This window comes from Chinchilla lanigera, unplaced genomic scaffold, assembly GCF_000276665.1.
Source record: "Chinchilla lanigera isolate Chin_1 unplaced genomic scaffold, ChiLan1.0 scaffold00032, whole genome shotgun sequence".
Lineage (NCBI taxonomy): Eukaryota > Metazoa > Chordata > Mammalia > Rodentia > Chinchillidae > Chinchilla > Chinchilla lanigera.
In genome coordinates, this window is record NW_004955433.1 from 2,798,527 (window position 1) to 2,818,661 (window position 20,135).

At 41.9% G+C, this 20,135-nt stretch overlaps 1 protein-coding gene across 3 annotated transcripts in view; it reads left to right on the forward strand.

Moving 5' to 3' along the window:
- The window catches only part of Fras1 (Fraser extracellular matrix complex subunit 1), a 410,067-nt gene that overhangs the window by 251,299 nt on the left and 138,633 nt on the right, over nucleotides 1–20,135 (forward strand). For 2 of the 3 annotated variants that reach the window (XM_013516132.1, XM_005388203.2), the window contains 8 exons: nucleotides 1,595–1,747; nucleotides 1,975–2,121; nucleotides 7,375–7,521; nucleotides 10,214–10,354; nucleotides 11,279–11,419; nucleotides 12,873–13,013; nucleotides 15,768–16,038; nucleotides 19,510–19,594. In XM_013516132.1, coding sequence (XP_013371586.1) covers nucleotides 1,595–1,747; nucleotides 1,975–2,121; nucleotides 7,375–7,521; nucleotides 10,214–10,354; nucleotides 11,279–11,419; nucleotides 12,873–13,013; nucleotides 15,768–16,038; nucleotides 19,510–19,594 — 1,226 coding nt within the window. Of the gene's footprint in view, nucleotides 1–285; nucleotides 509–1,594; nucleotides 1,748–1,974; nucleotides 2,122–7,374; nucleotides 7,522–10,213; nucleotides 10,355–11,278; nucleotides 11,420–12,872; nucleotides 13,014–15,767; nucleotides 16,039–19,509; nucleotides 19,595–20,135 lie in introns of those variants that run through there. The other variant, XM_005388207.2, reaches the window with a different exon arrangement.

Here is a 20,135-nt window from a genome sequence, read left to right on the forward strand (position 1 = left end):
GCGTCAGTTAGACGCAACTGGTCTCTAGGCCGCCGAAACTCTGCAGACCTCGCCGCGCGAGCCTGGCCGGACCGCTCTGCGCATGCGCGCCCCGAGGCCACGGCCTCCGCCGGAAGGAGCCTGGGTTTCCCGCCCTGGCGTTGACCCGGCGCCGAGGTGCTGAGGAGTCGCCGCGCTTCTGTTGGCTGCAGCAGCGCGCCTGGGCGCACCTGGACTCTGCTGTCCCAGGAAGCGAACAGGGCTGCCTCCCGTGTTCCCGCCGTGCAGTCCCGCCCCCTTTATAATTCCTGAAAGGCTGTGATGGAGATTCATTTGGCTCAGGAACCGCGCGTACCTCGGAGCGCCCCGGCTCAGGCGAGGGCCGGCCTTGAGCGCGCGGCCGTTCCAGGAGCCGCCCGGGCGCAGAGGGGCTGGCGCTGCGGCTGGGGACGGCCGGTGACCAGCAGGGACGCGAGGAAAGGCCTGCCGGACAGCGCCTGGGCGGGGCTGTCTCCTGACAGGGTCTCTGGTGAGGGCCTGGGCAGCCCCTCCGCAGAACCGCCGTCCGCCGGGCCCCGAGAGGGAGAGGCGTCCGGGCCTCGAGCGGCGCCTTCGCGAGAGCACACGGGGCGGAAACACGAAGACCCTTTTTCCTCCATGTTTACTGCTTTTTCCTCTCGGTGGGTGACGGGGGGTGGAGGATGGTAAATGAGATTCCGAAGAATTGCCACTGGAAAGGAAATTTTCACCGCAATCGAAGCCAAACACAGTCCGTTCCTCCGTGGATAGTAACTGCTGTACTGGTGCCCCTGGTAAAGAGCACTGTCGCAGGGTCACTTGTTGTATAGCGTTAATCACAGCTGACCCCATAGAGCTGCTGTGAATTATGTATCGTCCTAAAAATGATTTTTCATCTCAGAACTCTTCCTTACAACTTCATCTCTAGCTAAACCCTAGCATTTTCCGGCAACTCAGTGCAGTGATCTAAAAACGCGCAGCCCGTCCCACACTGAAGCCTGAGACCAGTGTGCCAGGTGTGGGAGAGCAGGAGGGTGTGCTGACAGGGTACACGGCACTCGGGTGCTAACAACTTGTGGCAGAGAGGTTGGTAGGGTTTTGGATTCTTCCCTTTGCAGTATGGGAGATTGAACCCAGGGCTTTTGTAGTGAGCTACATTCCCAGCCCTTTGAAATTAGAGTCTTACTAAGTTGCCCAGGGTAGGCTCAAACTTTTGATTCTCGTGCCTCAGCCTCCCAGCATGCACTAGCATTATAAGCATGCACTTATGTGCTGGCTAGGTTCGGGAGTATTGATGGTACCGTTTCTGTGCCCCTGGTAAAGATCTGTCACATGGTACTTGATTTGGTACTTGTAGGTTGTTATGTTGGAAAGAGATTAAAAACTCAGTCACTGTGCTGGGCTTCACCATTTGCTGAAACCCTCGAGCGCACAATGTGAACGGGTCTACTGCTTGTACTTTGCTGACATCTGCCTTTGGGCTACTCTTCTCTGTCTGTGTCGTTGCTGGTGACTGAAATCACTCTGCTTTTTGGCATAGCAATGAGCCTTGTGCTCATGAGTGTCTGTCCTCCTCTCTGCTCCCTGCCCCCTACAGACTGCCACCCGCTGTGCCAGCTCTGTGTGGCCAATCTCCAGGACACTGGGAGCATCTGCCTGAGGTGCCAGAATGCCCGCCACCTGCTACTGGGTGACCACTGCGTTCCCCACTGCCCTTCTGGATACTACACAGAGAAGGGCACTTGTAAAAGTAAGTAAGTGCTGGGCCAGGAGCTGGAAACTCTTCCTGAGATTTTATTGGAGGCTGGAGCCTGGAAGGATGACTTTCCCAAAGCAGGAGGTGGCAGGAAGCCCGTGGGAGGGGTTACATGTGGCCCACCAGCAACCTTTGCATGGTGACCATCTACCCGCTCCCCCTGCTGCTTGGGAAGGCAACCTGGCACCACAGCTTCTGTTTGGTCTCCTTTCCCTCTGCAGGATGCCACTCCTCCTGCAGGACCTGCCAGGGCAGAGGACCTTTCTCCTGTTCTTCCTGCAACACCAGCCTTGTTCTGACCCACATTAGTACCTGCAGCACCTCCTGCTTCCCTGGACATTATCTGGACGACAACCGTGCTTGCCAGAGTAGGTGTTTCAACCAAACTTTTCCCTTCTTCTACCCTTCTAGGGCCCCTGGAAGAAATGTGAAGTTCTTGTTTTCCATATTCTCTCTCAGTAGCCTTTATTTTCATAAATGGAAGGATGCTAATTTACAGAGACAGTATGGATGCCACTAGTAGACTGTAATTCAGATATCAGCCTGGTTGAAAGAGTTCTCCAAATACCAGCTGTGTGTGTGATCTTGGGCAGGTTGAGTTCTCTGTTCCAGTTAATCACTTATATAAGAATCAGCCTGCTTCACCATTATGATTTTTCACAGCTATCCAGTTTTTTATCTTAGCCAGAGAGTGGATCTTGCTTAAGTACATAGTCAGTGGCTACACACTTTTCCGGATTGAACTTGTTTTCTTTATATATTTGTTGAATATTGACACCATACAAGCCTTTACATGTTTGCAAAACGTTCCAACTATTTCTGCCCTCCCTAATAGTTATTTTGTCTTCATAACATGTATAGATATCTTCTTTCTGAAATAAGTCAGAATATGATTGATTGCCTTGTTTAGGGCTGAAATGAACTAGGATAAATTAGGGAAAAGGCAGATCAGAATGGGAAAAAACAAGGAATCCTTCGCAGGTGAAGGGACATTTCTGATAGGCTCACAGGTAGCTTACTTTATTTCAGTCACTAAAATGTCATTTTAAAGAATTGTGTCCTACTTTTAAAAATGACAGTGAACAAATAGAGTGGTGGTGTTTCACTTTCATGTTCCAGTAAGTACCATATTGATGGCACTGTAGAGCCAGTGACAAGGAGGGCAAGCTGTGGGGTTAGGAGTCTGAAGCTCAAACACTGACTGCCACTCACAGTAAACGGCGCTTTATGGCCTTAAGCAAGGCAATTAATTAGTGGGCCTCAGTTTCTTTTTCTGTAGGGATTATAACAATATCGCTGTTCTAGTTGTGTTCAACACAGACCCTAGTAGAGGAGAAGGTCCCTCTTGGTTTGATTAACTCTTGTTATTGTTAGATATTACTGTTCATTGAGTGTTTGCAAGCATTTGCCTTTGAAGTGACGCTATGTGGATCTCATACTTTTGCATCACCTGTTAAGACAACAACAATAGAAACCTTTACTGAACGAATGAGAATATTTCTTTACTTTTATTTTGGGGGGGTTGTTTGTTTGTTTGTTTGTTTGTTGAGAGAGGGTCTTACTACGTAGTCCAGACTGGCCTTGAATTTGCTTATGTAGCCCAGTCTGGCCTCAAACTCACAGCAATCCTCCTGCTCAGCCTTCCAAGTTCTGGGATTACAGGTGTGCACCACCATCCCCAGCTAGATTTCTTTACTTTTAATAACAAAAATTTTGCATGTTGTATATGACCTGTCTGCCAGAATCTGTACATCCTGTAATACAAGAGACAGGAGTGAAATACTTTCATGTTCTATTCAAATGCAAGAGAGTATTGGTGGAGAAATACTGACTAGGATTTATGAGGATCTTCACAGCAGTGGAATCACAGAAATAGAAGTTCAAAAGGAAAAATAGAATCCCTTGTATGAAGTATAGATGACAAAAATGCATTGCATTGAAATATTTCTCTCTGGGGAAGTGTTTGCCTCGCTGCAGGTTGGTACCTTTGCTGTGCTACTAGGTAAAGAGGATTTCATAGGCTGTTTCACTTGAATTAAGAAGCTCTTACCTTCAATCCTTAAGATTCATTCTTTTTAACTTGCATAAAGTAAGCCCTTAAATTGGGATATTTGAGTTTCTAGCATGTAAAAAAAATCAACAATGCCTCTTTGTAAGGTTCACCATTACAGGCAATTATAGGCCTGCCAGTTTTAAAAATTGTTCAGTAAAGGGCTTTTGAGGAAACGTAACCAGTATTACAGAGGAAATGATAACTGTATTATTAGAGAAAGTAAGGACTAGCTTTCCAGATTCTGGTTACAGAAATCTTTAGAGCGTTTGTACTATTAACTGAGCTCTAAAATTTAAGGGTGAGCAGTTTGGGCAGGAACTTTAAAAAACAGTGCTGAATAAGCGCAGTGCCTTGCAGTTGGAGGAAAGCTCCAGGCTACCCAAGCCAGCCTTCTACCAGCACAGATATTCTTTCTCTCTCTTCCTCCTAGACCTCTGCTAGAACCTTCACAGGCAGACTGTTCTTTCTGACCAATGCTAGAACTCTCCAGAGCAATAGAGAATAAGTCTCCTCCCTCATTCACATATTTACATTGCAAAGTTAGAAATCAACTTACATTTCCCGCCTGGACATCTCTGATTCCCCAGCAGAACTGGAGCCAGCAGACAGTTTGGGCAGAGGTCAATAGCGGCTCTCAGACTACAGTAGAGAAGAGACCTAGTGAACTCCACATAGTGGGAGGGCCTCACTCCTTCCTCCTTGAACACTGGTGACAGCACATCCTTGGTTCACTTCCTGGCTCCTGTTCCACTTCCCACCTTCTCTTCTGTCCTCCTGGCATTCCCTGTGGTACTGAGTGACCTCTGTGACCTGCCCTGGGCACTGCCAGTGTGGACCAGCATGGCTGCCTCAGGAGGAATACTTTGTGTGGGGTAAATATAGTAAGGAGGAAAGAGTACTCCTTTACCACATGCCTCTGGAGATAGAAGCTGAGGACCCAAGGGCATGTGGTGTGTACACAGCTACTGTGTGTGAGACAAAGGTGGGCATGGGCTGATTGTCTTAGGAAAAAGCAGAGAAAAGATGGAGATCAAGATGGTATAGGTACATCCCTTTACATCTGCAGAGTCATTTAGTGTTTCAGAATGCTCAGTGTAAAGGGTGACCTGTACACTGAGGTACCACAGGAGAATAAGAAACTGCATACAAAGATTCAGGAGCACAGAGGCAGAGGAAGGCTAAGAAAGTAAAGCATCAGAAACCCCCAGACCTCAGGGCAGGGGACTGTCCTGTGTCCCCAGGCAGAGGAGCTGGCATTGGTTCTCATTTTCAGTTTCATGCCAAGTAGGGAGGTCAGCTGGCATGTAGGTTGTGGGGAGAATCCTCAACTGAAGTTTCTGTTAGTATCTTTAGTAATCACATCACATTTTTAGTTAATATTAAATCTTTAATTGGTGAAAAGTCTTGGGCTGGTTTTTGCTATAGAAAACTGCTGTCTAAGCAAGTCTTTCCCATCTTATATTTGTTCACTTGCTTTTAGAGCACAAATACAGGTCTTTTCTTACAGTTCTGCTTATTTCATTTGATTTCTTTAGGTTCATTGTTTCAGCTGGTTGAGAGAACTGAATTCTTTTTCTCAGCTGGTAAAACTTAACCATGTGTTTCTGATACAGGTATAAATTCCCGTATTTAAATTCGATTAGCATGATTCTTTTGTTTAAAGTCATTACTAAAAATATTGATCAGGTTAAAATATTCAGGCTTGATCACTGTGATTACTCTACTAGGGACATTGCTTTTACTAATTATGAAGATTTACTAGTCACTTTTTGAGTGTGCATTTCAATCTTCTTCAAAACTACATACAACTATTAGGGCCTACTTTATTTTCAAATTTACATATCTGTTTTCAGGATCTTTATCAAATGCTATCCCCAAACTAAAATCCTAGCAAAAACAAATAAAAGTTTAGTCTTAGGTAAGCTTCCAACAGTTAAAATACATATACTTTTCTAATTATTTCCAAAGTGTCTGTTTGAAAATGCAATCTAATTTTCCTGGGATCTTAAATTACCAATCTGTATATTCAAATGAATATTTTTATTGCAGTGACTTTCTTTGTAGGTCATTTCTCTTTTATTTTATAGAGAGATAATTTTCCTGCATTATGCTGCACTTGTATCCTATACTGTAGTCCTAAAACTACAGGATTATGCTTAGCTCCTCTCCCCTGACATACACTTAAAGTGGATTTCAGAATAGGGCAGGGATGTACATGCTTGTGTGTGTGTTCATGTGTGTTTGTATATTAAGTGCTTGGTTTTATTTATTTATGTAGCAGGTATTGACTGAGCACCTGCATTATGACAGATAACCAGCCACAGGCCAGGCTGTGGAATAACACAAGGAACAAAACAAACCTGGCCTTTGCTTTCCTGAAGTCTACAGCTTAAAGGATACAGATGTTAAACAAATAATCACTTAAGTTAAAATTGTTACACATGGCATGAAAGAAATGTCTAGGGTGCTAATATGAGCATGTACCTCCCAGATTTGTTCTAGGGTAGAGACCCCCACGGAGGCTTCCTAGAAGTATAGGATGAAAAGTAATAGTTAAAGAGACTTGAAGTTTACATTAAGAGGGTTCAAATATAGGATTTCTAAGTGGAGAGAATGGAGAAAACATAGAGAGACAATGTTTGTTGAAATGATGGCTGGAGATTTTCCAGGATTAAAAAAGGACATTGAGTTTGTAGGGGAAAGTGTATTCTGTACCCTGAGTGATATGAATAAGCCTCTCTGGTGAATGCATGGAAAGTAGATTGCAAGGGCTCAGCCTGGATATGAGGAAACCAGTCAGGAGGCTCTGACTGGAATCCTGCAAGGATGATGATGGCTTGAGTATATTGGTTTGTGTGGATATGGAGAAGAACACAAAGTTCAAGAAGTTGTGTTAGAGAGTTTGAATAAACAAGACACAGTGAGTGATGGGATTAGGAGTGAAAGAAAGAGAAATAGCAAGATAGACTCCAAGGTTTCTAGCATAAACAACTGAGTACATAGAGCAGTGCCAGTTGATAGAGAAGACAGAAACACCTTCAAAGTAGGGGGGGGTCATTAATTACATGACTGGCTGCTAAGAACTACAGTTGAGCAAACTTATAAACCAAGCAAGCTTTGAGTCGTTTGTATCTTAAATTATGGGATTCATAAGCTCCATGATAAAGTTGGTATTTAATTTTAATTTTGGCATTACACACACACACATACATCTAAATCTCCATAATAAATTTTATAGGGCTTGTTTCCTTAAGAAGTAAGGTTCAAATAAAACTCTGGACTTTAATTCCAGAGGTCTCAGGGTAAGTACAAATTCTGTTGCTGAATCACAGATTTCCATCCATGGGTTTATAATTTATCTGTAGGAAAACAAGATTATCCTCTTCTATTTTGGAAAATAAAAAACTAATATTTTCTCTATCTGCTGCTCACAGGAGGAAGGTTACCAGTCATAATTAGAGAGCAAGTTGGAGCAGGGTTTTGTTCTTGTGTGGCATCTGCCTCGGTTTCATCAAAGTTTCTGCGTTTGCAATTGTAATCATCTGGTCATTTTCTTCTATCTGTGCAGCTTGCGGCACACATTGTCGGAGCTGTGCTTCACATGCCAGCTGTACCTCCTGCCGAGATCCAAACAAAGTGCTGCTCTTTGGGGAATGCCAGTATGAGAGCTGTGCCCCACAATACTATCTCGACATCTCCACCAATACGTGCAGAGGTAAAACTCTTTCTGAGTTGTGTATGGATTCTTTTATTCAGTGATACCCTACTTGCCAGGGTGCCCAGGTGCCCACAGTAGGAAGATGCTTTCATCAAATGTGTTGACTTTCTCTGATGATAGCAAGAATTGTATATTCATTCATTCACTCACTTATTTGCTCATGAAACACATTTTTGAGCACCTACCATGTATTAGCCACTGTGCCAGGCATTGGTAACTGGACTGGAGATGGCAAACTGTAAACCTTCAGCATGTACTTGGCCCAAAGACACATTGTGTTTGGCACACCCAATATTCTGATGCTTTAAAATCTTTGATTGTTTACCTTGTACAAATCAAAAAGATTTTGCATAAAAAAATTGGTGTTTTTTGCTTCCTTTGAAAAAAATCAGAAGATCTGGCAATACTGGCTTTGCCTTACCACTGTGCAAGGATAAGGACTGTGTAGCTCTCCTCCCCTCTGGATGGAGCATGTTCTCTTCACCAAAGGCCCCACCAGTCCCTGTTCTATCACAGCAGCTCTATTTCAAAAATGTATATTACCTTCCTGGGCCCTTAGGTATTTGCATTTGAGCTCCAGCTTGCTAGACTGTAAGCTTAAGGAGGTCAGGAATTGTGTCTGACTTGTTCATTGCTGCTTGACAAATGCAAATATGAGTGAAGACACTGTCCCTGTCAACAAGGAATTTACAAGGAGCTAATGTTAGAAACCAAGTACCTTTTTCTTTGTGTTCCAATAGCTAGAATTCTTGGCATTTTTGCTCTTGAATGGTAATGTTCAGTAAGGTGAAAGAACAGAGCTAAAAACAAGTTCAACTTGATTCTGTTCCATGTCGCCCCTGCTCCTGACCTCTTTCCACGTTTCCCTCTCTGCCTCTGGGTCTGGCAGGGAAGCTGAACTCAGACACAGAGGTCAGACTTCTAACCGCTGAACTTGGGATGCTTTGAGTCCCTGCAAAATTGCACATTTTCCATTCCAAGAAATTCCACTTGGTTGTCAACTTAGGTGGTCTGCTGCACTGAAGACCACAGAAGCCTCTCTGCTGTTCTCCTTCTAACCAGGGGCTGTCAGTTTGTGGTGAAAAACAAGATTATCACAAATCCTCCCTGTTGTAAATGATTTCATAACCATGCTGGCAGTTTTCAAGGCTATGTTTTAGTCCTTTTCCCCCAGGACTGAGTCAGCCAAATAAACAAGTGGGATTAACTTTATAAATCTTCTTGGGAGCATGCGTGCTGTCTTGCACATTGACGTGCTCTTTGGGACATGGAAATACTGCATCAAGGAAAAGAAAGTGGGAATGATGAGTTTTCTCCAGCTTCTTAGGAAGGAGACAAAGTATGGTTGAGGCAGCTGTGAATGGAGGTATTTGTTGTAGGAAAACAATTCAACAGCAGACAATGACTGAGCTATTACTATATGCCAGGCACTGCACTAAATTATTTCCTTATTGATTATTCATTTAGTGTTAGGGAGCCCAAGGCCTCACACATACTGAGCACCTGTTCTATCCCAGAGATACATGCTCAGCCCCTGTGTTAAATTCTTTACCTATATAATTTTACTTAATCTTCACAATGACTTTATGAAATGGGTACTATGTTTGTTCCAGTTTTATTGAGGCTTCACACATTGAAAGAAGGTATATGAGATTATGCAGATAAAAAATAACAGTGCCCATGACTTAACCAGCAACTTGCCTGGCTTCAAAGCCCTTGTCCTTAACCATGCTTTGTGTCCCATCTGCCACACCTGGGGGACTTCCTTACCAGCTAGAACGCTGGTTTTGTACGTGCTTCAGAATTGCCTAGAACACTAAAGCCAAGAGCAGCAATAGCTATGTATAATAACCACAATAACAAAAACAAAAGCAGCAGCAACATGTTTTCCTGTACCTCAGCCCCTGAGACTCTGCCTCTGATGTTGAGCTTGATCCCCTGTGTTTCTAACAGTCCCCCAACATTATCTGATTTATCCAAGGATAGACCATGCCAGAGCATGAGTTCCTTGAAGGCAGGGTCTGCACCTCCTACATTCATTCCTCCCTGGGGCAGTGATGTGTTTCCCGTGGGTGTTATGCAAATGGTCATGTAAACCATCCAGTTCCACAGCCCTAAATGGGTCCTCTGTTGTTTCCCTAAGACCTTTCTTTTGGGACAGTTGCTTTATGCTACACTGAAGTCTAATGTCATTGGTTCTTTCTTTTCTGTTACCAATGCTTGAGTTTGAGAGGTAGAAAGTCAGTGGTGGCAGCAGATCTCTGGCATCTCTTTACCAATTGAGCACTGAGTTTGGAGGAAGTCGGGATTAGGTAGTGGGGCATGTTGGCCACTCCCTATGGCATGCTTTGCAGGAAGACTTGGCATGGTGCACAGGATAAAGAACCCTGGAGCCTGTGGGGTGAGACCAGGTTGATCTGGCTCTGGAACATCCCTGCTGACAAGCAGACTGTGGAAACATGGAGTGCACCTTGTCCATGCCTGTGTCTCACATAATGAGGAAACACTGAACCTCAGAAAAGCAACCAGGTCACTGCAGGCAGAGGCCTCATTACACCTCAGTTATCTGACATCACTTATGTTGTCCTCACATTACCCCTTGCAGCTGCAGACAGCAGCCTCATAAATAGGTTGTGGGGCCTGAGGATGGATGGAAAGCGAGCTGATCTAATACAGACTTTCATTACAGAATGTGACTGGAGTTGCAATGTGTGCAGTGGGCCTTTGAGAACAGACTGCCTGCAGTGCATGGACGGCTATGTTCTCCAGGACGGCGCCTGTGGAGAGCAGTGTTCATTGTCTTTCTACCGTGACTTGGGCCTCTGCAGGAGTATGTGTTGAGAGATCCCATTCTGTGACACCCCTGTCTTGGCCTCCTCAATTTCTGAGAAGGACCCCTTGATAAGTTTACCTTCTGTTTTTCACCCATTTCTGGTTTCTTTCCTAAGAGCTACCTATGTTATCATGGAATTTCCCTTTTCCTTCTCTGTTCCCCTATATGATGTGCTAAAATTTGATGCCACTGTGGGAATCGTGGGGTTAAACAGTCACATGTACAGGTATGTATAGGACATTACTTGTTACTTTTGAATTTCTTTAAAAATTGAACCATCGTGTCCTCCAGATGGGACAGTCTGTGGACTTGGGGATTAGGGCCCTAGAGAGACCATATTATTTTACCATCTGCCTCCCTAAATCCTACCCATGCCCTGTGCCTCACCATCACCTTTCTCACAGTATCTTCTGAAGCCTCAATTTAACACCACAAAATCCTCAGATCCTGCAGTTCATACAAAGAGTTCACAGAGAACATTCCTGGTAGCATTCCTGAGAGACTGATAATTGACTGGATAAGGCAAGAAATACCAACACTTCAGCAAAATAGTACCAGAAGCCAAGGACTAGTTAATAATAACATTAATCACTTATATCTGTCAATTACTTTAGAGTTTATCTAGCATTTTCCAGTATTTAATTGGATCTTCACTTAAGGAGATATGTGGGACAGCATTTTTAACTCCTGTTTTGTAGGAGAGAACACAGAGACTCATGTGGGTAGAGGGACTAATCCCTAGTCTCCTAACTGGTAAGTGAAGTGTCACAAGCAGAATCCTGGCTTCTTCACTTCTCAGGAGGTGCTTTCTTAGTAGACCAGATTGTATTGCTGCCTGATACCTAAGACTGCCTTCCCATAAGGGCCCAGAGCTCTCTCAGAAAGCTACAGATTCCTATTGACTTGACTTTTGTCTTTCAGGCTGTGACAACCACTGTCTTCAGTGCCAAGGTCCCTACCAGTGTACCCACTGTGAAGAGCCATTTCTCCTCTTGGAAGCCCAGTGTGTCCAGGAATGTGGGAAGGGATATTTTTCAGATCATGCAAAGCGCAAATGCACAGGTAACTTGAGTCTCTGCTGAGTACTCTGGGAAGAGGTAATGGTCACAAGTAAGTCATGGGTGCTGAGTCTCAGGTAATGAAGAACATCTGAGTTAGATACAGAATGAAAATCCATGGAACTTTGCTGAAGTAATTGATGGCTTCCCATTGACATCTGCCAAGTTCTAAACAGAATGTAGGAGTGCAGCCCAATAATTCTCTTACACAGATCAATATTGTCCCTGTAGGTCATTATGGAAACAAAGCCAATATTTTATGGGACTATAAGGCTATATTAAACTTCAGTGAGGTATCTATTAAGAGTGGATCAGCCATATTGATATGGATATGTGTAGACTAAGTCACTTGTGACCCTGATATTGGCATTATATTTTTAAAGAATAGAATTTAAGGGAATAATTTAGTGAGATACACTGGAGCTTATATTATTAAAATAAAGCTAAACACAGTCTTAATCTCCTTGGATCATCAAGAAAATTTATCATTTGTTCTCATCATTTCTATAAAAACTTGGTACCATCTGTGCCTCTTGAAACAATATTTGACATTTAACAATAACACCATTACCCAAGCATACCATTCTCCCTTTCCACTAAAGTTTCTTCATCTCTCTTACCTCATTTAGCATTTACATGACTTGGTAAGACATGAAAAACATTATGAATCCTGTTTTACAAGTGGAAAGAAAAGACTCAAAGGTGTTAATCAAAGCAACATCTAATCAGATATTAAACCCAAGTTTTCTGATTCTAATCCAAGGCCTTATAAATGTGCAGCATTTTTATAACAGAATTCCAACTGAGGAAGCAGCATATTTAGATAGTAAGCATTCAGTCTGTAGAAGAGTATTAACTTGTCCCAAGGAAATAATGCTATGTGTGTTCAAATAGGTAGCTCTCTTCATGCATTTAAAACACTACCAGTAACAACAACAATAATAATGTGCGAGTGTGGTAGTAATAGCACAGGTGAGCCTTTTCAGTGTGCATAGCACTATGCTAAGTCCTTTCACACTGTAACATGTGCAGTCCTCCCAGATACTTGCATGAGATGCTATGCTAGCCTCTTTTTCAAGGAAATAAACTTGTAATTGATTATTAAAGAAACTTGCCTAAAGTCTCAGCTGGTAAGTGGTAAAGAAGGAATGGTACACAAAATGAAGCTAAAGTCTTAGTCACTCTCAGTGACCTTCTATGCGGCAATGTTAAACAATCCATCCACACTCCATATTGTTTAGGTCACAGTATATACACTGGGGAGTGCTCTCTCTGTTTTGGTTCCTTCTGAGGGTAGATCATTCCCTATGAATCTCCACAGGGAAGCTGTTAGGATTCTCTTATGTTGCCAGTTTGCACTCTGCCTCCTGGGTTGTAATCCCTTTGTTTCTCAGCTGGTCCTGGCTAGGTGTCTGTGCCTTGGTTGTGGCTCATTTATTGTGCTCTCTTTTTTATAGCGTGCCCTCAGGGGTGCTTGCAGTGCAGCTCTGTGGACTGGTGTCAGCTCTGTGACCATGGGTTCTTTCTGAGGAGTGGCCTCTGTGTTGCTCGCTGTGTTCCTGGCTTCTCCACCCATTCCTCTAATGAAACATGTGCTGGTAAGAACTCCTCCTATGGGGGCTGGGGATTTAGCTCAGTGGCACAGCACCTGCCTGGCAAGTGTAAGGTCATGAGTTCTATTCCTGGTACCAGAAAAAATAAATAAATAAATAAAATAAAATAAAATTTAAAAAAAGAACTCCTCCTATGTCTGGTGAATTTACCCGTAATCTATCTGTGCAGTGGCTGGGTTTATGTATAGAATTAATGATTATGATATAAAATGCAGAATTCATCCTTAGCCCTTGGTGCTACTAAGGAATAAGGGGCTGATTACAGAACATGGGAAATTAGGAAAATTGAACTTGTGTGGTCTTTAGAATGAAAAAAGAAGTGATCTGTGTTCTGAAAATTTACAACAATCATGTAAAAAATTTGGCACAGATTTAGCTTTGTTCCTCTACTGCAGCCATGTTATAGAAAATTACCTGTTTATATTTACATGTATAATGTATTTATTTTGTCCTATAAACTTGTAGCTCTAATTATGCAAAGATACAATGGTACATCTTTTTTGAATGCAGTAAAGAAAACTGTAAACAGTGACTAGTATAAGGAGACTAGGTTTCCATGTTTGAAGTAGATGGATTTGAAGACATGCTGTTTGCTGTTCTAAATAAGGTAACATGTTAAAGGAAAGGAGCTAATCTCTTCCAAGACATCAGTGGATACCTCACCTTGAACAACAAAGAGAAGTAAATTCAGCCCTAGTTTTGAATGCCAAAAATTTTATAGGTAGCTAAAGCTTGGAAGTTACAACACAGCTTGGTGTACCTTAGTATTTTAGTGTTGTTCATCAGTGACATGGGGAATTTTGTAACACCCACCATCAGTCACTTATTCTGTCTCTATATTTCTGGCCTTGAAAAGGAAGCAATACATTTTGGACTTATATTACTGAAATCTTTTTGGAAACCCCAAATGAGAATCAGCTTACTACTTGTGGGGCATAAAGTGAATTACACTTTTACTAGAATAATCGTATGGTAGAAGTTGTTCCCATGAAACTCTGCATTCCCCAGGTGTCCTGTCTGACATGTTGTAGAAGGGCCCGCCAATTAAAGACCTTAGCAGAACATCTTGCACAGGAGAGAGTGAGCTCTGCATCATGGCAGGAAATTCTAATTCAGCCATCACGTTCTACGTATGGATGGAGATTGTAAAATTTTAAAAACAAAGTTTATGTATTGTGTATGAATCCTGAATATGATCTACCCACAATACAACTTCTTTACATATTAATTGGTGCTCTTCTAGGAAATGATATCAGACACCTACCTCTTTTCCTGACCTTCATGACTGTGATGACAGGTGTATCAATTTAAGACTGGGGTCTCAAACCTGCCACCATATTAGATTGCCTGGAGAGTTTGTAAAATTAATGAGGTCCATTGCAGAACATCTAAGTGACACTCTGACAGTAGAGTCCAAGGGTCAGTATTATTCATCAGTGACATGGGGAATTTTGTCAGTATTGTTTTAGAATTTCCCTATGTGATTTATTATTATTGTTGAGGCATAATTCATATACCATAAAATCCACCCTTCAAAATATGTAACCCAGTGGTTTTTAGTTTACTTTCAAAGTTGTGTCACTATCAAATATCTATTTCCTGAACATTTTTATCACCCCCCCAAAAAAAAACCCACATGACCGTTAACAACCTCTGTTCATTTTCCCCTCATGCCAGCCCCTGGCAACCACTAATCTACCTTCTGTCTTTGTAGATTTGCCTATTCCTTCTTATGAGTGTTGTTACATTGTATGGGTATACCACATTTTATCTATTCACCTTTTTGTGTTTTGTTTTGTTGTGTTGTGTTGTGGTGCTGGGTATTGAAACCCAGGACCTCATACATGCTATGAGAGCACTCTACCACAAAACCGTATTCCCAGCCCCTGTTTTTCTATTTGTCAGTTGGTGGATAATGTATTTGCATTGTTTCTACTTTTTGGCTGTTACAAACACGCTATACAGAAGTCTTTATGCGGGCATATATTTTTAGTTCCCCAGGGTATATAACTAGGAGTAGAATTGTTGGGTCACATGGTACCTATATGTACACTGTTTCATTGAGGAAGTGCCCAACTATATTTCTAAGTGACTGCGCCATTTTACCTTCCCATCAACAATGTATAAGAATTCTACTTGCTCCACATCCTCACTAACACTCTTCATTGTCTTTCCTAGTGGAGGTGGTGTGATGTCTAATTATGGTTTTGATCTATATTTCATTGAGGACTAATGTTGTTCATGTGCTCATTGGCCTTTTATATATGTTCTTTGAGAAATATCTAGTCAACCTCTTGACCACTTTAAAAATTGTGGTGTCTTATTTTTGAGTCATAGGAGCTCTTTATATATTCTAGATAAAAATCTTTTTTCAGGTACGTGCTTGGCAAACACTTTCCCCTACTCTGTAGATAGATTGTCTTTTCACTTTGTGTCTTTTGAAACCCATGAGATTTCAATTTAGATGATGTCTAACTTACCAAATTTTTTGGTCGCTTGGGCTATTGGTATCCTATCCAAGGAAACATCGTTCACTTCACAAATCACACCAATGTACTCCTGTATTTTCCTCTAATGTGCATTCAAGGTGATGATCACTGGGTTAGAAGGATGTGCATGCTGCATAATAGCCCAGAATCACCCCAGGGAAGCTCTGAATTAATACAAGCTTGTTTTCTTAAAATAAAGAAGACCTAATCAGTGAATGCAACGAGCTTGACCTTTGAATTTGTTTTCCAGGCAAAACACACACTCCCAGTCTTCATGTGAATGGGTCCTTGACCGTTGCTATTGGCTCAATGAAGCCGCTGGACTTTTCCTTGCTGAACGTCCAACTCCAGGATGGCACTGTGGAAGATCTCCTATTCCACGTTGTGAGCACCCCCACCAACGGCCAGCTGGTGCTCTCAAGCAATGGAAAAGAGGCTCAGCTGGACAAGGCTGGTCGTTTTAGCTGGAGAGATGTGAACCAGAAGAAAGTGCGCTTTGTGCACAGCAAAGAAAAACTCAGGTGAGCCAGCAGTTTTGTTTCCCTCCTTCTTTCCCATCATCCCTCTGCCCACCCCTATTTCTTAACAGCTCTCCCTGCTCATCTGGGGAATATCGATACCCCACAAATGCTTTCAGCTGCCTGTCATCATTCCCCTGTAATTGCTCAGAAAGTGTGCTTCTGTTTGAAGTAGTTTCATTTTATCACATAATTATGGGTAATTCTCTGATGTGACAGGAAAAGTCTTAGTGTAATTACCCAGTTTTTTGGCCCAGCAAAAACAAAACTAGTTACATAACCAGATGCTGGGGCTACTCCTCTGCATGAGGAGAATGCATAGCGAGTAGGGAGCAGATAGTGGGCAGGGCACATGCTTTTCAGGGTCTCAGAGGTGATGGGAATGTCAAGTCACAGTTATCTTTTTATTATCCACATTATGAGATTAATTGTGGTTAATTTCTAAGCCTGATCCTCTTTTCCTATGATGCTTCACACACTTCTGGCTGTCTTCCCCACCTCCACTGACATATGCTTCAGGAATGCAGTTGAATGGTAATATCAACCCAAGCAAATATCATCCAGTAATTAGCAGAGTAAATCTACTAAACAGAAATCAGAGAATGCACCCCAAAGATTAGCCTCTTGGATTCTCCTTCACTCTGCTCTGCTTCATTAATACAGATAATTCACTGTAGATCACAGTGCATAAACAAGGAATTGAAACCCATGGAACAGTGAGAGAGGCACAGTGAATATTTTCTATTGAGCACTGAACTTGAGGGTTTTCTTTGTTATTTTTATTTGTTCTTATTTTGAGGAGAGAAAAAAGTAGATGATGCTTTCTCTGTTTGGGTTGAGAAGTAATGATTCCAGTATCCTGGGAAGATCACATTATTTCAGTAAGAATATCTAACATTACTGAGTGTTAACTCTGAACCAGGCCTCGTGGTAAACACAGGAATTATATATATTGTGTTCCTAGTCTACAGATCAGAAAATTCCTTCAGAGTATGACTAATTTTGCCCATGACCTCACAGCCTGTGAGTGTAGAGCTGAGAGTGACCCAACACCCTGTGATTCAACAACCCAGACCTTTAGTCACAGTGATTTCTGCCTCCCTAGTATTCTAAGAACAATAGGCATGCTTCTATCCAGTAGGGGCTAAGATCACCACATGGAGAAGAGTGTCCTGTGACAGAGGTAGAGCTCAGACTCTAGTGTTTCATGCTGTGTAGTCACTCTTCAAGTTCCAGCTTCATTTCTTGCATTCTCTTTTGCTGCAAGTATAATTCTTAAATACTTTGCATACATGCATGTGCTTATACCCACACAGACACTCTCCCTCCCTCTCTCTCTCTCTCTTACACACACACACCCCTTACACAGCATTTTACTAGTTGTCGGAATCACTTGTGAGAAGTATAAAACTCTGTAGACAACCAAAGTTAACCCTCTTGTTGGTTTACTACTTTACACATCACTTGTTTTCTTGCAGAATCTTAGCTTTCCATCCCTGAACAGGACAAAGAACGGGAGTTTAGAGAATTCTTGCATTACTCTATTTTGTTGGGCACATGTTTTAATACTGGGTTTTCTTTATCTGAAAATCCAAATAAAAAATTACAGAAATGGTACAGTGAGGTTGTTAAAAACTCATGGAAAAATAAAATTCGTCATCTCTGAATGATAGAAAAACAAAAAGGCAACTTGCCAATAAGTTACGGTTTTTTTGGTTTTTTTTTGTTTTTTCATGAAAACATTGGCCATGATTCTTTAAGATTAGAATTCTTTAGGGTTGGAGTCCTTTGGGATTAGAATGCTCTGTGGAGTAAAAGACAACCTGTGAGTATAACTGGAGGATTCTGGTAAGCTGTCATTACTGATATGCTGAGCACTGTTAGTTGAACCTCCATGCCACCAAAAATCATTTTTCCCCTTTGTTCATTTTGTGTTTGCATTATATTGAAGCTTCGAGGTGAGAGTGGAGAGGGGGAGGATTTAAATGGGGCAGAAAGAGGACGGAGTAGGAGGGAAGACAGAATACCTTTTCTAAAAGGTGAGATTTCCTGAGCTATAATTTTCATTCAATAAATTTCCCTATTCTAAACCATACTGTCCTGTGAATGTTAACAGATATATCCCATTTCATTACCACAACCACAGTCAAGATATAAAGCTGTTCCATCATCCCCTAAATATTTTCCTTTTATAGTTACTCCTTTCCACCCAATCCCTGGCATCCACTCATCCAGTTTTTTACCTCTATAGTTTTGCCCTTTCTAAAATGTCATGTGAATAGAATCACACAGTATGCAGTTTTTGTTTCTAGCAGTTGCCATAATGCTTTTTAGATTCATCTACATTCTTTCAGGTATAAGTTGTTAGTTCCAAGAATGCCTTTTAAAGAACCTTTAAAACAACGGTCCCTGCAGTAGACCAGAACTCCAAAGCTGCCATAATGCATTAATCAACATCTAACGAGCCAGCACTGAGTTCTGTCCTTGGCCTGGCTTTGAAGGCAGCAGCTCTCCCCTTCCCTTCTAACACTCTCTGAAGCCACAGGAACAACACTCTTTTGAAGGAAGTCAATCCGCAGCAAGAAATGAGCCTTATTTTATTATTAATTTGGAATCTTTGGTTACAAATAGTGGAAATGAAGTTGAACTAGATCAAGCAAAATAGTAAGGGTTGTTATAGCATTGCAGAGATAGCTCAGATATCCAAGACATCAAGAGCAACTGTGCCTAGGGCAAGTCCAGAAGTAGAACTGGGTAGGAGGCAGGACTCAGCTCTTCTCTCATCCCCGTGTCCCCTTGCTCAGAGGCTTCACTCACCTCCTCCTTCAGGCAGGCTCCTTCCGTGTTCTTATCAGCATGGTGGTCTCTGGTTGCCCTGGATTTACATGATGAGACTCACTGCTGGCTCTTAGGCCAAGCCCAACTATTTAGGAAGAATCAGCCATCGTTGCCTAGTCTTGACCACAGTGAATGTATGTAGTGATGCAGAGAGAAGAGATGGACATATAACACAGCCATTGCAAATGTGTTTATTGGGGGCCATTCATATGAATTGGGAAGGAGTTGCCAGGAAGGTTTGCTGTAAAGAGTGATCATTGGGAGCTGGTCAGACTAAAAGATTCTGTCCCATTCTTCATTTTAAACACTATCCTGTGCTATACCACTAATCTACCTTCTCCTGACAACCAACTTTTCAGCTGTTTATACATTCAGTTTAGAAAAAAAATGAAGCAAAATAGTTATATTATATTTGTGTTACACTGAGATCTCAGAACACAGTATTGTATTTTTACCTGTGTCTTGCTATGTTAATCTTTGGTAATTTCTATTTACAGTGTGGATATTACATTTCTACAATCCACATGTTTGATCCACATGTTTACTTATACATACCCTAAAAGTATTTTTAATACTTATCTTTCTAAAGACTAACTTAATGATTGTATTTTCTCATTCTTGTCCTGACTTCTTTAGGAAAGGTTACTTTTCCTTGAAGATTAGTGACCAGCAGTTCTTCTCTGAACCACAGCTGATCAACATACATGCATTTTCAACACAGGTAATACAAATGCTAAACAATTAAACTTTTATGTGCCTACTTTTTCTCAAGAAAATAATCAAGGCTTACTATGGATTTAGGAAAAAAATACCTAACCTAAGTTAAACTTGTCTTAGTTTTATCATGAAATACCACTGGTATAATTTTCAGTACTTTTTGATAATAACAATATCAGCAATAAAATTTTGATGTATTTGTAGTACTTAGTGGTTCCCATAAATTACTCAGTTGACTCTCATGCCAGCCTTATGAAATATTATTATCCCCAATTTACAGATGAGAAACTAAAGCCCAAGAAAGTTATGTAATTTTTGTGTGGTACATAGGTAAGAGTCAAGATTTGTGCCCAGTAGACCTGGCTTTAGAGTCTGTGCTCAAAACCATTATCTTTTGGTGCCTTCCTTTACTATATACTGCATGGAATATTAGTCCTATAGAAAGCTGCTCCAGGGGGCTGGGGATTTAGCTCAGCGGCAAAAGCGCCTGCCTGGCAAGCGCAAGGTCGTGAGTTTGGTTCCCGGTACCAGAGAAAAACCAAAAA